Genomic DNA, 21,231 nt, shown 5'->3' with positions numbered 1-21,231 from the left:
AATGATTGGCTTATGTTTCTAGGCTTCGGCGGTTTTGAAGTTAAATTCCCAAATGCAAACCAAGCGCAAAGTGAATTAATGCTGTCTCCCTTAGTCAGCAGTCTGCTCCTATACCTCCCATGCTTAAAACTTTGCCAAGCGAAAGCAGAATGAAAATTGACCAGAGTCTGATCAGTTTTCATTAATGTTATTAAGAGTCCTGTGTGCAGCTCTGAGATCTACAAGAATAGGGTCATACTTCATTCTGCTGGTGCTTGAAAGCTCTGAGCAGAAGCAGAGGCAAGCACTGGAGCTAGCTGATGCAGGCGAGGAATCAAAAAAGGAGACTGAGATGGAGTCAAGTACTGCAGAATCCCACCTAGCCTTGTAACAACTAAGGTTTTGGGGAGGAAGGACAGCGTGGGGGAAGAGAACCAGAGTACGCATGTCTCCTCTTCCCTTCCAACAGCCTGCGGCGTTTAATGACTGATAACCTAAGCAGCTCTAACACCTAAACAGAGGCAAATCTGAACAATAATTAGCATTATGAGACACCACCCAGGAGGAATACAATCATCAACTTCCCCCTTCCAAGATGCTAGAGGGACTGGTTTCTCATTTGGGCACTGCCTATGGGCAGTAAGACCCCCAGTGTTTTACATTAGTTTGTGGCTAGTAGATGTCTGACATTTTCAAACATGAGAAATCAGAACAGAGAAATACTGCAGCAAGATTCTGGAGAGAGAAGCAGAAGAAACGTGGTGAGAGAAAAATACTGAAGAGGAGGTAAAGGGAGAGAGACAGTTGCGGAGGACAAAAAAAGTAAACAATAAAGATAACGCAAGATTAGACACAGTATGATCTACTATAGTAAGAAAAAGCGAAGTTTAACCAGGAATGGAAATAAGGAACCAAAACAAGTCAGATGAAAAAAGTAGACTTGCTGAATACTTGGAGATTATATTACTGTATTTGCATTTCACTAGTATTTGCCAAATAATTTATTTGACAAATATACTGTGTGTCAAACTACTCTTGCAAATATAGTCTTTGAAAAATACCACTGAAACTTGCCAAACATTGTTTAAAAATGTTTTTCTATTAATTGTATTCCTTCCAAAATGTGTTAGCATTAAATGTAATAATTCTGGATATTCTTGTTATCCATATAAATGCCCAAGTCATAGAATCATAGAATATCTGGGTTGGAAGAGACCTCAGGAGGTCATCTAGCCCAACCCCCTTCTCAAAGCAGGACCAACCCCATCTAAATCATCCCAGCCAGGGCTTTGTCAAGCCAGGCCTTAAAAATTTCTAAGGATGGAGATTCCATCACCGCCCTAAGTAACCCATTCCAGTGGTTCACCACCCTCCTAGTGAAATAGTTTTCCCTAATATCCAACCTAGACCTTCCCCACTGCAACTTGAGATCATTGCTCCTTGTTCTGTCATCTGTCACCAGTGAGAACAGCCAAGCTCCATCCTCTTTGGAATGCCCTTCAGGTAGCTGAAAGCAGTTATCAAATCCCCCCTCACTCTTCTCTTCTGCAGACTAAATAAGCCCAGATCCCTCAGCCTCTCCTCATAAGTCATGTACCCCAGCCCCCTAATCATTTTCCTTGCCCGCTGCTGGACTCTCTCCAATTTGTCCACATCCTTTCTGGAGTGGGGGACCCAAAACTGGACGCAATACTCCAGATGTGGCCTCACCAGTGCCGAATAGAGGGGAATAATCACTTCCCTCAATCTGCTGGCAATGCTCCTACTAATGCAGCCCAATATGTTGTTATCCTTCTTGGCAACAAGGGCACATTGTTGACTCATATCCAGCTTCTCGTCCACAGTAATCCCCAGGTGCTTTTCTGCAGAACTGCCGCTGAGCCAGTCGGTCCCCAGCCGGTAGCAGTGCATGGAATTCTTCCATCCTAAATGCAGGACTCTGCACTTGTCCTTGTTGAACCTCATCAGATTTCTTTTGGCCCAATCCTCCAATTTGTCTAGGTCACACTGGACCCGATCCCTACCCTCCAGCATATCTACCTCTCCCCCCAGTTTAGTGTCATCCATGAACATGCTGAGGGTGCAATCCATCCCATCATCCAGATCATTAATGACGATGTTTGACAAAACCGGCCAAAGGACTGACCCCTGGGGTACTCTGCTTGATACCGGCTGCCAACTTTGACAGTGAGCCGTTGATAACTACCCGTTGAGCCCGATGATCTAGCCAGCTTTCTATCCACCTTACAGTCCATTCATCCAATCCATACTTTTTAAACTCTTTGAAACTCTCTAATATCAGGCCTAACAACATCTGTGGCAATGAGTATTACTGTCTTACTACATGCTGAATGAAAAAGCATTTACTTTTAGCATTTTTTAAATTTCGTACTTTTTAGTTTAACTGAATGTACTTTTATTCTTGTGTTATGAGACAGAGAGCAGAAGCTCCCAACCTACTTTCTCTATGCCATTTCTTCTTATATGTTACACACAAAAAACCATGTTAAAAGAACATCAGCGTTACAAAGTCAAGTACTCAAAAGTAAGGAAATGCCAGCACAATCTTAATTCTGCCCCCCAGTGCACATGTATTATGACACAAATCTTTAATTACATGGTCACATACTATTTTTTCCACAAGGCCCATGCCTCATTCAGTACACATGATGGATAGTGCTCACTTAATGAGGAGCTATTCAGTATTTTGCTTTCTAGTCATTGCTCAATGTGTGGCCCCATGCTTTTACTGCACACTATTCGAACTGCTCTCAAGACAGAATTATTAATTTCCTCATGAGCTTTTCTATGGCACTTAGACACTATAGTGATGAGTGCTTCACATAAACATTAATTTTAACTTCACAACACTCCATTGAGATGAGGGGGTATTACTCCCATTTTACAGATGGGGAACTGAGGCAGCAAGATTAAGGTAAAAAGTTACCACTAATCTGAGAAGATTGAACCCTGATTTTTCACAGTATTAAGCACTTTATATGGTCAAAACACAGCTTTCCACAGAATTAAACATTGCTGTTAGTGCTCAACACTTCAGCATATCAGATCACAGAGTCTCTAGCTGGGCATCCAACCAAGCTGTGACATCTCTGCTCTTGATTCTAATGCCCAACACCACCCTGGAATGGACCACCTGGGAATAGCAATTACAAGAAAAGTCCTTTTAAATCCCCACAGCCCTGGGCTGGAGCACATTCTCTTTCTGTGAGGATGGTGCATGCTCAGTCTGGTGAGCACGAGGAGCTGTGAGCTGCTTAAGCATGCTCAGCGAGGATGGAATCTTTGGAGATTTTAGCTGCCAAAATCAGCCATGTGCAAACTACAATTTTCAAAGGCTTATAACTTGGCCAAATTTGGGCAGATTTTCACAGGGACAGCGAAAGGCATATCCCTGACACAAACAAACGCCTCTGCCAAATTTCAAGCCCCTGCTCCAAAGCTCATGGACACTAATGTTGTTCAAGGAAATGGTCACCAGAAATTTTTAACATGGGCAAAATGTAATTCTGCATTACCTCATTCTTGGAAATGGCTGAACAGTTTTGGCTGAATTTTTCCAAAAATATTCAGCCTGAGGAAGACACCAGCATGTAAAATTTCAGTCCAAAAACTCAAAGCTTGGCAAATTTATAAGCAACTTAAAACAGGGCGCTGGGGCAGGAAATGTTAGGAATCTTTAATAACAGAATTTGTTTCCAGCTACTTTTATCATATTCCCCCCTAATAATCTCTTTCTTTTAAGGTAAACAATCCCAATTTTTTTCATTTTCTTCATAGGAATTTATCCATACCTCTAACTATTTGTTATTCTCTGAACCCCTTATAATTCTGCAATATCCTTTATGAGAAGGGGTGACCAGAATGGCACACAGTATTCCAGATGAGGCTGTACCACTGATTTGTATCATGGCATTATAATATTTTCCACATTATTCAACATGCCATTTCTTATGCACCCTAACATAATGCTTGCTTTTTTGACCACAGCTACACATTAAACAGAAGTCTTCGTTAAGCTTTACATAATGATTGCCAGTCCCTTTCTTGAGTTGATACTGTTAATTGAGAACCTTGTGAGGTGTAAAAGTAGTTTACGTCTTCCCGCCAGTGTGCACTGCTTTGCATTTGTTAACACTGAACTTCATTTGCCATCATGTTGACCATTCATCAAACTTGGTTAAGTCACACTCTGAAGTTCTTCAACCTTCTATAGACTTGAATAACTGATTAACTTTGTGTCACCTCATTTTATTTTAAATACACTCTTTCTAGGTCATTACTAAACATATTAAAACACTGAAACTAACATGGAATCTTGAGGCCCATTGTTAACTTTTTACCATGAAGAAAACTGACCATCTATTCCTATAATTTTTTCCCTGTCTCTTAGATAATTTTTGCCCATGGTACTGTTTAGCCTCTCATCCCAAGACTAGTTAGTTTTTTTGGTAGCCTCTTGTGAGAAACCTTGCCAAAGATTTCTTGAAAGTCTATATAAATAAGAAAGTTGACCGACAATCCATTACAATTAAACGAAGGACAAAACAAACTTTTATTTCTTTTAAATTTCAGGAGGTATGGTAGCATAAGTATTTTTCACATGGTTAGTATGTTTCATCCTTGGACTTGTAGGTTTGGGTTAAGTTTTCAAACTGATTGTTATTTATTATTAGTGTTCTTTAATGGGCTCTAGCTAGTGTTATTATGCAACCAAGTTACAGGAGAATAAATTTCTGAAAATGTTTGAAAAAAGATTTAAAACTGTAACAGACAAAAAGGGTTTACATGTAGTTCATTTAAAAACAACTGCTGGATATCAGCATACATCATACAAAATTAGAAAAGGATTCAAATACCTCATCTTTTACTAAAATGATTCCCTCCCCTTTTATAAAGTTAGTTAAAAAAAGGTGGGGGGAGTGATAAGCAACTTCAATGAAGTCTTAATGGTTAAAGAATATTATGCTTGTCTGGAGAACACCTGCTTGACCAACTTTTTGCCATATACTGCTATATATTTTGATGACTGAGTAGATTGATGAGATCCTCCTCACTATTTTAATGAGCAGTTTAATTCAGCTGATTGTCCAGTAAGCAGGAGCATTTTGTTAGACTCCCCCACATCCTTTGTTTTCAATATCTCCAGATTCTCAGTAGCTTAACAGACTAGGAGTTTCAGCATGACCTGGGAGGACAAGGAAAGCTAAGAAAAGGGATCTGAAGAAGAGTCTGGACAGAGCTGGTGCAACAGGCAAAGTACATGATTTTGGGAGCAGTGTTTTGGATGGACTGATGGACAATAAGGCTAGAGTTAGGCAAGTAGGGATTGTTCAGTTGAGGTGATAAAGCCTTGGACAAGACTCAACAATGGGCATGGCACGGAATGATGGACTTTTCTGAGCAGTTGAGGAAAAATAGGATTCAACAGTTACTGTAAGTGGAGAGGGGCGAAGAAGTGGCAAGAATGATTGAAAGAGGACACCGAAATTAAGAACATAATTGAATATCATAAACCTATACGCTAATACAATACTCGCCTTTTAAAAAAGTTACTTTCCATTTTCTTGCTAAATGATGATCTAGTTCACAGAGAAATGTACCAAGTTTCCTAAAGTTCAGCACCAATTTTTGTTTGCACACAACGAATGAAGTTTCTTTTTACAGACTTTGTGAAATCTGCTCTTTTTGTAAATCTGTATACTTTTACACGCTTATGGGAGAAAAATGATACTAAGACAGTCAGCGCCAGAGGGACAACGATGATGGTGGAGTTTCTAACAGGAATAGAAAAGGGTAGGTTGAGGAGAAATTATTTTAATGTAGGTTAGTAATAGGTCCGCCATGAAGAAAAAGCGAGAAAGAGCAGAGGTAGATCTACAAATGATCAGCAAAGACCAGATAATTGTAATCATGTGATCAGACTATGTCTCCCCAGCAAAAGACAAAAAAAAAGAGAGAGAGGTGCCAAGCTCTAAGGGATGGAGAAATTGTCAAAGGAGTGGTCAGAGAAGTCTCTGAAGTCTAGTGGTGGGAAGCTGGCATAAAATCTCAAGAAGAAAGGGGTCACCCAAAAAGATAAACAACACAGAATAATCTGTTAGTGAAAACCAAATCTCTTCTTTTTAATCAATTTTTTACTGGGAAACACAACCCCCTCTCACTTCCTGCAAAAAATCTCTGTAGAATGTGTATTTTAGTTTTCCACAGCAAATGTTACCAACAGTAGCTTTTGTATGAAGAGTTCTTTGATGCCAAAGTAGTAGTTTTATTAAAATGTCAGCTTCCTATTGTCACCAACTCAACAATTACTCCTTAAATCCTTTTGTCAAATACAAAGAATGTGCAAAACCAGATGCAAACATTCAACCAGATGAACTATAATTTTAGTTTCTTACTCACCCCTCCTGTGATCAATGTATTATTACTGGGCAAGAAGGTGGCCTTTGTTGCAGTAATATTAGTTAAAGCTGTCTAGAGACGGCCACTTAAGTAAATTTAACTGTCATACAAAGTGTTTTAAACAATAGTATTCCTTTTACCCTAAGATAGGTTCCTCCCAACCACCTAAAATATAACTAGTACTGTCTAGAGCTTTAAACTGTATAACATTTAAGCTCAAATATTTTAAAAAACATACCTTTATCTTAGTCTAGACAAGGCTTTAATTTATCTATTTTGACACGACATGCTTTAATGTAATCTGTGTATCGTGAAATGGAGTAGGTTCTCCATACTTTTAAAGAATGAACCTACAAAGAATTTTTTGTAGGAGTCTTTTGTTGGAAAAATTGTCAAACTACAAAACCCTAAGAAATTTTTTTTGTTAAAGCATTAGTTAGGAATATGGTAACAACCCACATACAAATACCTCCTAAGTCTGATAGGACAATCAGAATAAGTTTCAGCTTTAAAAACTACTGAAGAAAAACTGTGAAAGACTAACTACATATTTTAGCATGAATGGACATACCTTCCTAACATCTGAACTTTTCGGTTCTGTTGTCCAGGTGATGATCCGAGATACCGCCAGCCTAGTTTCACTTGAATTTACGAAATCCCCTGGGTCCATCTGCTGTGCAAGAGTCTCTATGTATTTAAGAATTGCAACTTTAACCTGCAAAGGTAAGCAGAGTCAGGTAAATTGATAAAAACAAAAGTGTGCTGCAAATGTGAGTGTACTCAAGAAACAGGGTTCTAGTTATTTAGAACAAATAATCCAGAATGGCTAATATAATGGGACAAAATGAGATACTTTTTTAAAATGAATTAAATATTGGCAATTTTATCAGAAGTCTTTTAGCTGATTCTAAAACCAATTACCTGGAGTCAATGTTTTTGTTTAATATCCATATCATATCTATAATCTGTAAACGAGTCTTCAGTACTAACAGACATCTTAATTCTCACTAACATTAAATAAAAATACTAGCATACTGCATGTGCAAATGTTTAGCCATTCACTTTGTATTTAGTTTGTTTATATTTGGCATAGGGAGCACCACCTGATGAATTGGAGAGGATATATACAGATGTAATTGGCTTCCTCCAGTAAACTGTATATAATTTGCACTCAGAATCCCCTGGCAGTCCCTTTAGCAGCAGAAATCTATGCTGAGCATTAAACATCTTTGTTAGGGGATAAATTTTGTAAAACATCTTCCTATTAAAAACAAACCATAAGGGAAATATAACTGTTACAATAAAGCAGTGCCAGTAAGCAAGCAACAATACACATGGCAATCAGTACACACACTTTTCTTTGACGGAATTCATTACATTAATGAATGCCACTGTGTTTATGAATAGGCAAAAATGAGACAAGGAAATGGGGTGGGTGATTATTTGGATGATCTGGTTTAACTTTTTAGCTGTTTCTATCTCCATTAACTCTGGTGCTAGATCTGAGATTATGCACAGTAAAATCTGAAAGATTTTTTTAAAAAATGTGTTTATGGCTTGCACTGATAACTGTTCTGAATAAACTTGGATCATTTAAAAGCTTCCCTCGGTCATCCTAATATTTCAGATATATAAAAAATAAAGTGTGTCAATGCACTGAGTGACAAATATGTTAGTGGCAGGCAATGAAACTAGATGTAATTTAGCCATATTAATTTTTTCTCCCTCATGCTGGCTGTTAAGTCTTGCCTTCTTTGAAGTTACACATAACCCAAGAATTGAAGCTTTTCTGATACATAAATCAAAGGAAAATACTGTTGAGAACCTGGCAGCTAAAATTTTTTCCTTTTGAGATACAAATCTTAAAACTACTTATATTTTGCAAAATGTAGATTTCAAAACACATACTAAAAACAAAACATCTCCGTTCTAATATCCAATCAAATATAATTGTGTGCATATACTGTTTCCTCCCCCACAAGGCTAATGAGCATTTTTGTGTCATTTTTGTGACATTGCTGTGTCCATCTGCTAATGATATCTTAAATGTATATATACCTTTAAAACCAGATGCTGCAATTAGAAACCAATGATAACACGGTGCAAAAATGCACCCAGCTATCTGTACACAAAAATTCCTAAGAACAAGATATAAGGTTTACTAACAGTTAAAAACTGTGAAGGAAAGCACTCCCAATGGAAGTAGAGTCAAACTGTCTCCAGGAAAGATGGTGGCCCCTATGTGGTCTACAGACCGGGAGGAGTACTGAATAGCAGGTGAGCAGAAGTAGGAACCATCTAAAGGGCAGCTTGTGACCTCAGTCCCATTATGAACAATAAAAGATGGCAGTCATTTTGAAAGAGGTTAGTTCTTCATGAATTTTTTTTTGAAAGAGAACATTATTCTTTGGTGTCTGGAAACTTTCTATGTTGAAGAACAAGAAAAGATGACCATTAGAGATATGTTACTTACATTATACAGTGACTGGAGTTCTTCAAGATGTTTGTCTCTATGGGTGCTCCACTTCAGGCAGGCATGCTCCCTTTGAGCCTTTTGATTGGGGACTTTTGGTAGTGCCAATTCAGTCCGCACATGTGCCCTAGCTAACCTTGTGCCCTCTGTTGAGGGTATATAGGACAGTGTCAGACGAGCTACCCTCAATTCCTTCTCTACCACAAAGTCCCGCAAAAGCAAAGACTCCAAAGCAGAGGGGAAATATGGCAGGTAGTCGAGGACAAAAGACAAATGACTTGAACTCCAGTTACTGTGTAAGGTAAGTAACTTCTTCTTTGAGTAATGTCCCTATGGGTGCTCCACTTTAGGTGATTCCTGAGCAGTCCCTAAAGGAGATGGGTGCTTTGGAGCGCAGTCAACAACTGCTGAAGAACAGCAGTACCAAAAGCAGCATCTGCCCTAAAGGCATGCATGAAAGTGTAATGTTTTGAGAAGGTGCGAATCAAAGCCCATATGGCAGCTTTGCAGATTTCTGCAATGGGAACATTTAATAGAGATAGCGACAAACACTGATTTTGTAGAAAGGACTATAACCTGAGGAGGAGGACAGACATTAGTCACCTCACAGAAAGAAAGAATTCAACCAGAAACCACTCAGTCTTTGGGGTGAGAGTGGGGTCCCTTTAACTCTGTCCATGAAAGAGACAAATAATCTTGGGGAGACCCTAAAGGGTTTAGTCCTGTCCAAATAAAAAAAACTAATGTTCTCTTGACATCTAAGGTGTAAAGCGTGCCTTATTCTCTAGTCTGGTGAGGCTTAGCATAAAAAGTGGCAGCTAAACATCCTGACTGATATGGAAATCCAAGGTTACCATAGGTAAAAACTAAGGCTGTGGCCAGAGAAGTACCTTTTCTTTATAAAAACAAAAAATGGTGTGGCGGGCTCAGACATAAGAGTCCCTAGCTCGATTCTGCCAAATGAGGTAATAGCCACCAAAACGGCACTCTTCATGGACAAGTGGTGAAAGGAACACCTACCTATTGACTCAAAGGGTGGTTTCATTAGAGAACTGATTCAAATCCCATATTTGGGTGGGTTCAGTGACATGGGGAAAAAGGTTCATTAACCCTCTGATGAATCAAGATGTGGTATGGTGAGCAAATGTTGAAAACCCTTCAACTGGGCAATGGAAAGCTGTGACAACTGTTAAATGGATGGAACTCAGAGAGACACCTGAGTTCTTCAAAGCAAAAGATAATCCAGAATGTGTAATAGGGAATAGTCAACAGGGGACAGATGCCACTGGGTATGCCACTGGTGGAATCTCTTCCATTTCTGCAGGTATGTTTTCCTAGTACGAGCCCTCCTACTGTTCAGCAACACCTCCTGTACTTCTTTCAAAAAGGTAAGAGCCATTTAGAAGCCAACCCTTAAGGTGAGTGCTGCGAGGTTGAGATTAATTTTCCCCAAGTCTTGAGCCAGCAAGTCATTATTAAGTGTAATGGTGGATGAGAGAGGAAGGGAACCAAAGTACAGGAACAATATTTGTCTTGGCCATGATGATGCAAACGTTTTCTGTTGGTGGCAGTGGTGAAGAGATCTATTCCCAGATAACTTATTTGGGGCTATCTCCCCCTTAAGTGAGTTCCCATTTGTGATCCTGGCAGAAGTACCTGCTCAGTTTGTCTGTTATAGTATTCTGGAGACCTGGTAAGTATGGCTGAGATGAAGATTTGATGGGCAATGCACCAGTTCCACAGCTTTAGAGCTCCTACATAAAAAGAGGATCTTGCTCCTCCCTGGTGACTTATGTAGTCGATGCTGGTCCTGTTGTCTGTCATAATTCTGATGGATTGCCTCTTGATCATAGCTGGATAATATCTGCATGCATATTTGACTGCTTTGAGCTTCACCAAGTTGATATGGAGAGTAGATTCCTAAGCAGTATATTTGTCTTCAATGGTTTGAATGAAGATGCGCTGCCCATCCTATTAGCGTGTGCATCTACTTCTATGGTCACCGTGGGGGGAGGCAGTGTGAAGGGGACTCCTGTGCAGACCAAGTATGGAACTTTCCACCAATCTAATGGTTTTAAGTCCTTTCAAGGGATCGATGCTAAGGCTAGGGGAGTGATTCCCTTGCTTGTGTACACGTATTTAAGCTAGCTCTCACTGAGATAGTGCAAGTATAAACATTAGTGTACCCGCGGCAGCACGGGTAGCAACAGGAGATGCATGGCTGAGCCCTGCCAAGTACATATCCACTTTTTTTAGATGGGTTTGTACTTGGCATGGCTTAGCTGTGCTTCTGTTTCCACTGCCCATGCTATCGTGGCTATACTACTATTTATACTTGAGCTAGCTTGATGAGAGATACCGTGAGTATCTATAATTACCATACATCTAGATCGAGGCACCATGTATCGAGATACCAGATGTATCCAGGGAGGCTTGCAACGAAGTCCTTGCCAACAGTTGTACCTCTGTGATGATCACTTGAAATTGCTCTCACTGCTTATGTGGTAAGTGGTCAATAAAAAAATTGATGTTTCCATAATTAATGTAATTATATTTTGTGAGTATGGCTTGATAATTGACTATTCTAAATTGTAACAACACAGAAGAGCAACATTTTGAGCCAAACAAGTCTAGCTGTTATTGATCCTTGTCCTGTGGTGTGGATCTAGAGCAGTGCTGTCTATTTCATTCGTTCACACCATCGATCACCAGTGAGTTCAGGGCTGGGTGCATGAACAGGAGCGCATAACCCTTGGCAGGAACATAGTATTTCTCATCTGTCCTCTTACAAGTTGGGAGTACAATAGCTGGGGTTTACCAAGTTATTTTGGCTGGTTCCAGCAAAGCCATGTTTACAGATAAGGCTAACCTACCAGAGGAGGCAGTATGGAGAACAACTCAGTTTGTGTTCGATCTCACGAGTCCAAAGGGATATGAATTTTTTTCCCATCAGTTCCTGGAACTGCTTGACATTATCTGCATACGATGGCGGTGAAAGCATTATTGTATCACAGGGTGGAGAGGAAGAGATGTTAGTCTGTACTGCAGCTTCCTCATTAGCCCTTTTTTCCTGATCCTCAAAGGATTATTCCTGGAGAGGCTGACAGAGAAGAATACATGATGTCTTCTCTGATGCTCCCCACAAGAGGGACTGGGTGCTCTGGAGAGTTGCTCCATATAGGCTGCCCACAGATCCTAAAACGACTATTTCCCTATATAGGAAAGGGAGGGGGCAGGGAGAGTAACTCATGGTTGTTCAAACCAGGAAGAGTGCAAGGTGACCCATGCCTTGAAGTTTCCCTCACAGACCAAGTGTCAAGAGACTGAGTTCTAGGTTGATAACTGAGCAAACACTGGACAGTAATTGGAGGGTCAGAGGAGCTGCCCTCGTCATTTACTAGAGAAGGGGTTCTCAACCTTTTTCTTTCTGAGCCCCTTCCCCAACATGGTATAAAAACTCCAGGGCCCACCTGCATCACAACTATTTTTCAGCCCCACTGCAGCAAGGCTCAGGCTTTGGCTTTCTGCCCTGGGCCGAACCAGTCTCGTGTGGCCCTGCTCACAGCCCCCGAAGGGGGCCATGGACCCCCGGTTAAGAACTGCTGCTCTAGAGGGGAGGAAGAAGACGGGGCATTTAAATATGGAGTATGTCTGCCCTAGAGTGTACCAGAGAACGTCCCATTACCAAGGGGTGATGTGATACTAGAGACAGGCAAGGTTCTTGTACCAAGAGTCTTTCCTCACTCATCAGCACAGGGGCTCCATGTTCAGGCATATGAATCTGAAGTGGAGCACCCATACGGACATCACCTGAAGAAGAATCTAAAATTTTATTGAAGAGAAAAAAAAACAACATACTACCCATTGTACCATATCTATGCAATAGTCACCTCTCTTCCAATTTTTGATAGACATACAACTCCTGAAATGAGATCATTCTGGACCCCCCCCCGCCCCTCCCAAAAAATGTATGCACACGTATATAAGAGTGCTACATTTTGTAAAGAACCCAATTTCAAATTAATTTTATTCTCAGATAATTCATTCAGTATTGAAAGAATTATATACTGTAGGTTTGGGGAAGACACAGTGTATTCTTCACATGCTTGCTTTAAGTACAAAGCTCAACTCAAATTTAAATACTTCCCCCACCTCCCCGAACAAGTACCTTCATGCTTTTTACCATGCCGCCTCTCAATTGTGGTAGACACTCCCTGTATGCAAAGCTGCCTCATTATCTTCCTTCAAATTCCCCCTTAAAACTCTCCTTTGATGTGATGCCTACAAAAAACTTGACAACTATTACTGGTATTCTAAGACCACCGCCTATCACAATGACCAATATTGTCTTATTGTTTCCTTGTGCTCCCCCATGATCTGTCCATATCCATCTGTTGTCTCCTGTCTTATATTTGGATTGTAAGCTCATTAGGGCAGGGACCATATTCTTGTTCTTTGTACAGAATCTAGCACAATGGGATCCTGGCCCATGACTAATGCTCCTAGGCACTATGGTAATACAAATAAATAATAATCAGGAAGCTGTTACCAGCACCTCCATAATATTGTAATTACTCATACATAAACAAGCTGCATTTTAAACTATTGTAGAGCATTTAACAAATAGCTTTCCACATGAGGCCACAGATGAGATGTCATCGGCTCTGTTGCCAACTAAATACTGGCAGCACTAAGTTGTGTATCTCTTTCTACAGATTCAAAAAATGCCATTATTTATATGTCACAATACCTACACAAGAGATCAGTTCTTGGATAAAGAGTAGCTGGCTGAAACTCAACCCTAGACTGAGCCCCTACCTCTCAGAGCCCCTTTCCCCTCATTATGCTTACTATAATGACAATATGTGGGAATGTGTAATGCTGACTAGCCATTACTTATTTTTAAACAATTAACACACTTATGTCTGGCTTAAGTGGAAATATGTTACCAATCCCTTCTCATGTGGTCCTCTACATGTCCTGCTCACGAAGAGGACATCTGATTGTGGTCACCAAGAAATTTTGCAAGAAAGCATTCACCTCAGACTGGAATCTTGTACTCTGACCTCCGATTGAGAAAAATTATTGGTCCATGATGAGTACAGCCAACATGTTAAAATCTCTAACTGAACATGGATTGTCCCTGAGGTGAAGCAAGCGGACACTGAACCCTCAAAAGACTCTAAGAATATGGAAAGAAAGGGAGGGGTGGAGGCTCTCACACGAACGACACCTGAAGTTGTATCCTGCTCTCTTCCTTGGACCAGACAAGGGGAAGAGAAAGACCCTAATCATCAGTTAAACCAGGGTTCTCAAACTCAAATCACCATGAGGGTCACATGAGGACGAGTATATTGACCCAAGGGCTGCATCACTGAAACCTCTTCATACAACGATACAAAAGTATAGTCAAAAATGAAAAAAATGAAGAATAATATAGTATGTTATTAAAAGTCACTGTATTAACTTTTTTAAAACTGTAATGCGAAGAGGGGTTTTAATAAAATATAAACAGCTGTAACTATTCCTTATGTGGTCTGTAACACTGATGATGATCTACACTAACAGTCTATCAACATAGCTGTAACGGCAGGAACTTTTTAAAGTAACTTTTCATATAAAATACGTTGCCACTTTTAACAAACATTCTTCCCAACTACTCACAGCAAAGAATCAAACATGCTGAACTTCATACCTCAGACTGCTCATCTAGTCTATGAGGCCCTGCCCCTGACCCACCTTTTCCCACCCCCATTCCAACCCCTTCCCCAAATCTCCACCCCAGCCCTGTCTCCTCCCCTGAGTGTGCCGAATCCCCGCTCCTCCCTCCTGGAAAGTCTTAAGTGCTGCCAAACAGGGGGCAGGGAGGAGAGCTTGGCTGCCGGTGGAGTCGGTGCCTATGGCAGGCCGCAGGAAATACTCTGCGGGCAGCCGTGTCTTTGAGACCCCTGAGTTAAACAAAGCCTGAAGTTACTTCCCCACATGCAAAACAAGCTGAAGTTATTTGCAACAACTAATTCTCAACTAAAATCAACCACATGATTTAGAGACTCTAAGAAGCCAATGATGTGAAAGTGTTTTCGTGTAGATTTTTAGAAATGTCTGAATTCTCCAACTTTCCAGTAGAGACAGGGTTGTATGTGTGTGTCACTAGCAGTTTCTACAGGTAGACACTAAAAAACACAAATCTGTTATTAGTACAAAAAGTTAGTTTGGGTTACAAGCTCCAAAACTGCTAAGTGCTTGATTTAAGAATCACTTTTGCATTTATGTAACAGTGTCAGGAAGACAACAGACACTATTAGTGTAGAAAGGGGAATAAGCTAAGTAAATAGTTTTTAACATAGGTTGTACGTTCAGAGAAACTTAAGGTGGAACACTAAAATGGGAAACTACACAGAAATCATTCTAAGTGCTATACTTCCTTAAAACAAGAGTCCGCCTCTGTCTTTAGCAAGCTCTTAGCTCAACTGATTGGATTTAAGAAAGGTTTTTGTCTTTAAATTTCTTGTGAAGTACTGAAGTTATTCTTTTATTAATCTTATACATTGATTTAATTAATCATTATAGTAACTGGGGAGGAGCCAGATAAATTGAACCACTGATTTATTGACTGTATTTCAATTGTAATCTTGAGCTGATCATTGCACCGTGTTAGATTAGATTAGTTTAGGGAAATAGGAAGTAAATTAATTAGTAACATATCACTTATTTGTATTTGTTTTCTTATTTTTGTAATAAATCCGTAAAAGCATACTAGAATGGCTCCTCTCTCAAAACTTCAATCTGGGAAAACAACTTACTTAGAGGTAAAGTAAATACACTGAGTAGTCCTGGTCATGCATTTTATTTATTTGATTAAAATCCTATTCAAACTACTACATAAGCATGATGCATTTGCCAAAATGGTCCTACATGATTTATCACTGTCCCTGATCAAGTAATATTTGCTAAAAACCTTTATTTTTTCCTTCCAGACCTGGCCAGTATTTTTTATGTATCTGTCACCTTCAAACTGTATTTCTTTAATTCATTGTATGTGAAGCTGAACGTGAAAATACTGTAAAGACACTAGTTGGTACAAAACCTGGCTGTTTGCCTCCTACTTGGACTGAGTCTGCAGAAGCACATCATTCCTGTTTTCTGGATCCCCCACTGGCTCCCAAGTCTACCTCTGAGGCCAGTTCAAGGTCCTGCTTCTAATTTTCAAAGCCATTAATGGGTCACGTCCCAGCTTCAACAGAAACCATATAGCTATGAACCATGGAGACAGCTGTGCTCCTTTGAACAAAACACAGAACACAAAGTCCAGGACACACAGTGTGTGAGCCAGAGTCAAGGCACTCTTGGCTCAGGGAGATATGGCTGTAAAACAAATTCCAGAAGAGATGAGCTATCCAGAATCTGATCACTAGTAGGTCATGCTAAAAGACTTTCCTCTTGGATATAGTTTTGCCATCATAACAAGAATGATATTTCCAAAGTCCACTCCCTCTCACCGGTACATAACCATCCCTTCAAGAAGAGTTTCTGAAAACCAGAGAAGGGAGAAGAGCTGGACTCCATCAAGTTCAAAAGGAATCTTGCTATGCCAATCCAGTTAACCCTAAGAAGCACTCTGGTACTATGGGGATCGGTACTAGTACAAAATACTAACACAGGTAGGTAGAATCCTTAACACTATTACTATATTACATTTTTGATTACTTCTAATAAGTATGTTCTCTGGCTCTTCAGTGATAGTAGTAAGTTTTAGGAAGAAGTTGAGGGGTAGGGAATGGGGTATGATAAGTTCTTGGATTTTTGAAGACAAGATTATTGCCTGTTAATGGCACACTTTACAAAAAAGGCAATATTTAAAAAATTCTTTAAAAATCTGTTTGAAACTACTCCTATTGAGACAATCATTTGAAGCCACAGCTCTAAGAAAGAGGTGGCTTCTCCAGCCAACTTCTATTAGAGAAATATAAGATTTCTCTAACACTGATGAATCTTTATGATAACTGCTCAATATTGGTTCCCTAAATCAGTCTTTTTTTTTAAACTTTCTTCTCTGTCATCAGGAGAATGGTCTTGGCCTTGGCTTTCTCAGTCTTAAGCTCTGGCTCCAAGTCTTTAAGGAATTCCACTCTTTGGACCTCATCCTCATACCGGAAGTCCATGCTTTCTTTCAAATCTACAGCATAAGCTTCACAAAAGGGAGCATATCGTGCTTTAGTAATTACATCAGAATTTTATGGAGAAAGTAACTCTCAGCAATCGACGCATTAATCTTCTTGCAATAAACCTCTGTCTAAGGACATGTTACAAAACAAATTGTGTGATTTCATTACTACTTCATCTGTTTTCTTCAACAACTCTAATCAGATCATGAGATAGCACCCGCTGTTTAATACACCACCACAAAGTAATAGTAGTCAAAGTATGAACTGTTCTCAGAGTGAGTAATAGTATACATTTTACTGTGCTGCAAACAAAAAACAAAAACAAAAACAAAAAATGAGGTATTTGCATGTGACTTCAGCCCCACTGCGTACAGGAAAAAAGTGTAATCTTGTGCATTGTTATGTTGCATAACATTCCAAATTGTGTAAAAAAATTTCGTGCAGGATAGAGCAGAAAATTCCAGTTTCGTATATGCTTGTTATTTCCCCAATTTGCCTTATTTGTAAATCTTATTAGGATTTACAGCATTTATACCAAAGTCAACCTTTTCTCTAATTGTACACGTCCTACAGAAATCAGTTAATTTTAGGTTGTACCACCATTTCTATGTCAACATATTCTTAAGCTGTGAAAATGCGTGCATATATAATGCAACACATTACTTTTAGAAAAGCTTAACAAATAAAATAATGCACTAAATATAAAAGTAATATGTTTTGAATGAAAATTTAGGTACATGTGTTAATATTAACATTTAAATTTTAAATATGCCCATAACCTACAAGATGAAAGTAGTTTAGGGAAAAACCTTCATTGTCAGAACTACATCCAGAAAAGAAGATTGGGAAATCACAAACATAAAATGAGAAAAGACTTGATAGAGTGAGTTTGCATAACCAGCTTGGTGTTAGGCGGCCATATTTTTGTTGCTTCTGTATTCACTGAAGTGTGGTCTTATCAGGGCTGTTTTTGCAACAAATGCTCTGACACTAGTATATCATTTGAACTTGAATATCTGCATGCTTAAAGTTTCTTGCAAAGGTTAGTAGCCATAGACGGATGCATACAAATAAAAATTATCAAACATTGTAAAGTTTTTACATAGGGTTAAAAAAGGCAATAATGCAGACAAAAAACCTTGGAGCTCCAAAAAGAGCGAAGCTGGTCCTGCAGCACTGGCTTGACTGTCTGAAAGTTTATAAAAACAAAATCCACCAAGTGAAAACCTTTTTTGCAATACAAATTCAAATAGTAAGAGAAAGCAAATTTCTATCAACAAATATTTCATTTGCAATTTAGACTTGTAAATTCTTACCTTCAAGCTGGGTGTTTGGGTCTGGTCGACAGTGAATCTCATTAAAATACTGAATTGGAGATCGTTTGGAAAAGATTCCCTGCAAAATAAAGAAATCAGGCAAAATGCATTACTTGCACAGGGCATGCATTTAGTAACTGTAGAGGTGGTCGCTCTAACTTAAAGGCTCTCTCTATATTAACTAATCAAAACTTCATCTCCCTTTCAAACTACAATATACGCCTACTTGTTTTAATCACTGGGTAGATATGCTATATCATACTTTCAGAAATATTCAGCTAACGTAGAAAGAACATATATCAAAAGATCCTACCTCTTTCAAGCAATTACATGTGATAACATGTAAGACAAACTAAAACTCTCTGAAGAGAGTATGGCTTATTAAATCCAATCCTGCTAGGATGTGCATTTCATAATCTACAAAACTAATTCTGTATTCATCTTTCAATGTTAAGTATTCAAAACGGCCGGGACAATCTGAATTCTTTAAATTACCTGATATTTAGAAAACCACCATTACTACATTTGTTACATTTTAAAGCCATCAACAGATTCTGTTTTGGGGCCAATATCCTTACAGTACAGTAAGAGAGGTGTGGGAATATACTCTGGTGCCAATCAAAATTGCATGCACATTTTTGTCAGCAATGTATTACCTTGTGACATCAAGTGCCTTTTGAACTTTTGCTTGTACAGACCCAAGCAAATCAGCACCCATTTTCTTCAACAGCTGTGTCAACAACACAAACAGCCAATCCTGTAGATCTTCTTTATGGACCTGGATGAAGTCGACCAAGGTCTCCAAAAACATGCTGAACACCTAAAGGAGGCAGAGAAGGGAAAAAGAGAGAGGGGTGGGGGGAAGAAAAGGAAATGACATTGACCTGTGTTGAACTCACGAATGATGAAGAGAGCAGTAGGGGAATCAAAGGCAAACAGAGGCAGTGATTTGCAGCCAAGCAGGAAAACAATCTGTCTTGCTTTTCATTGGTCTCCGTGATACAAGAGAATATTGCTATTCAACTTCAGCTGAAGTTTGACAATTAGCTATTCCATGCAGTATCATTGGGTAAAGAAATGTTTACTGTGATGGCTGGCACAACTTTATTTTTTAAATTTAAAATTCTTTCCACTTCAAGCTTTATGTAATTAAGTCAGTTCTACATTGACAATAAAATTGGCTTCTCTTTTTAAAAAAAGCAAAGAGGCCACAGAAAGCTTAATTAAAATATGAGCTGTGGAGATCTGCATCAAGAGAATGCTTGTTCCTTTCCACAGAAGATTTGGAGAATGGAACAGGCTCCTCTGTTCTTGCAGCATTCTGAAACAAATTATTCACACCAGTAGAGGAAAAACGGCAGTACATTTCTGATTATGATGTCCTTTGGAAATATATGGAATGTTAATCTTTCTAAAAACATATTAGCTACTATCTATGACATTTTGGAAGAGTGGTGTTGGGAAGCAAATATTCATGAAAATGATCTATGAGTACATTTATGCTGCATGGTGCCCCTCCCACCCCCCCTAGCAGCAATTCTCAGAGTCCAGGTCAACTGACTTGGGCTTGTGGGGCTCATGCTCTGAGTCTAAAAATAGCAGCACAGATGTTCCCACTTGGGCTGGGGCCTGGGCTCTGAAACTCAGCCAGGATCTCAGAGCCTGGGCTCCAGACTGAGTGGGAACATCTACACTATTTTCAGCTCTACTAGCCCAAGACCTATGAGCCTAAGTCAGTTGACCCGGGCTGAGAATTGCTGCTGCACTTTTTTATCCAGTGTAGATGTACCCTCTGTCAATTTGTACATTGCAAACTGCACCAAATGTAAGTGTGGATGACAATTTTTTTTTTTTTTTTTTTTTACAAATTTCTAAACTTATAGTACAACCTTAAGATCAAGAAGTATTTTAGGGTTGGGTTTTTTTTTTTTTTTTTTTTTTAAAGTGTATGTATATAACATTTACCGCTAGGTGGCATTATTTTTCTTTTTAGGATCTTTCACTAGCTTTTGGATTTGTGTGTGCTTATGCTGGAGTGGAACATACATATTCTAGATATACAATTTCAAAGGTATGTATTCTGCCAGAATTCCAGCCTAATCTAGGCCATAACACATACTGCTGCATAAGTTCACTAAAATTACTTTTAACACCGATGTCATAAGGTCATTAAGGTAAATATGCCCAACACACTAAAGGTGCAAATCCATATGATTAGTTTACAAGTGTCCGTTATTAGGTATTTGAGGCTGGCACTTGATTAATAGGCACTGGATTCCATACACATTCAAATTCTCTCAGGATCCTACAGACACCAAACAGTATAATCTTCAGGACTACTTTAAATATTTTAACTATTAAAAACCATCTTCCTGTCCCAAATAGGTAAAAGGTTCCTCAAGAGAAAACATTTTCTTCCCACTCTAAAATGAAATATTATAGGGTATATTCTCCTCCCTTCCATCTATTGTCCTTGATGTTTCTCTCACTGGGTGAAGGCTGAACATTACTCCAGTGCTGCTCCTGGTCGGGCAGTTACTCAAGAACCACATTAGAAGATCCCCACACCCAGCACTCCTACCCACTGATAATTCCAGGGCTCTGAAAACAAGAAAATAAGCTATCAAGCTCAAGACTTTAACTCTGATTCCACATAAGCAATAGCACACAGATTTCTGTGTAGGCCATTCTAAATGTGTTTTGTAGAATTATTATATCTGTACATACAAATCTCCAAACAGTAGTACTGGAAAGTCAAATGATCAAATTATGTCAATTAATCTGTCTGAGTTACATATAACTATAAGCAAACTGGATTTGTAACAGGGCTTTCCAAGTGCCTTTTCTTTGTCCCAGAAACTCCATTAGATTTGGCTGA

At 39.2% G+C, this 21,231-nt stretch overlaps 1 protein-coding gene across 15 annotated transcripts in view; it reads right to left on the bottom strand.

The window, feature by feature from the left end:
• CLASP2 (cytoplasmic linker associated protein 2) overlaps positions 1-21,231 on the bottom strand; it is a 276,272-nt gene that overhangs the window by 48,871 nt on the left and 206,170 nt on the right. For 9 of the 15 annotated variants that reach the window (XM_077811095.1, XM_077811084.1, XM_077811085.1 and 6 more), the window contains 4 exons: positions 19,010-19,173; positions 18,354-18,432; positions 18,176-18,226; positions 6,971-7,114 (listed from right to left, as the gene is read on the bottom strand). In XM_077811095.1, the coding sequence (XP_077667221.1) occupies positions 6,971-7,114; positions 18,176-18,226; positions 18,354-18,432; positions 19,010-19,173 (438 nt within the window). The remainder of the gene's footprint in view (positions 1-6,970; positions 7,115-18,175; positions 18,227-18,353; positions 18,433-19,009; positions 19,174-21,231) is intronic. The other 6 variants (XM_077811089.1, XM_077811091.1, XM_077811092.1 and 3 more) reach the window with 1 other exon arrangement.

The sequence above is a fragment of the Eretmochelys imbricata genome, chromosome 2 (genome assembly GCF_965152235.1).
Source record: "Eretmochelys imbricata isolate rEreImb1 chromosome 2, rEreImb1.hap1, whole genome shotgun sequence".
NCBI classification, from domain to species: Eukaryota; Metazoa; Chordata; order Testudines; family Cheloniidae; genus Eretmochelys; species Eretmochelys imbricata.
This window is presented reverse-complemented; position numbering and strand designations above follow the sequence as displayed.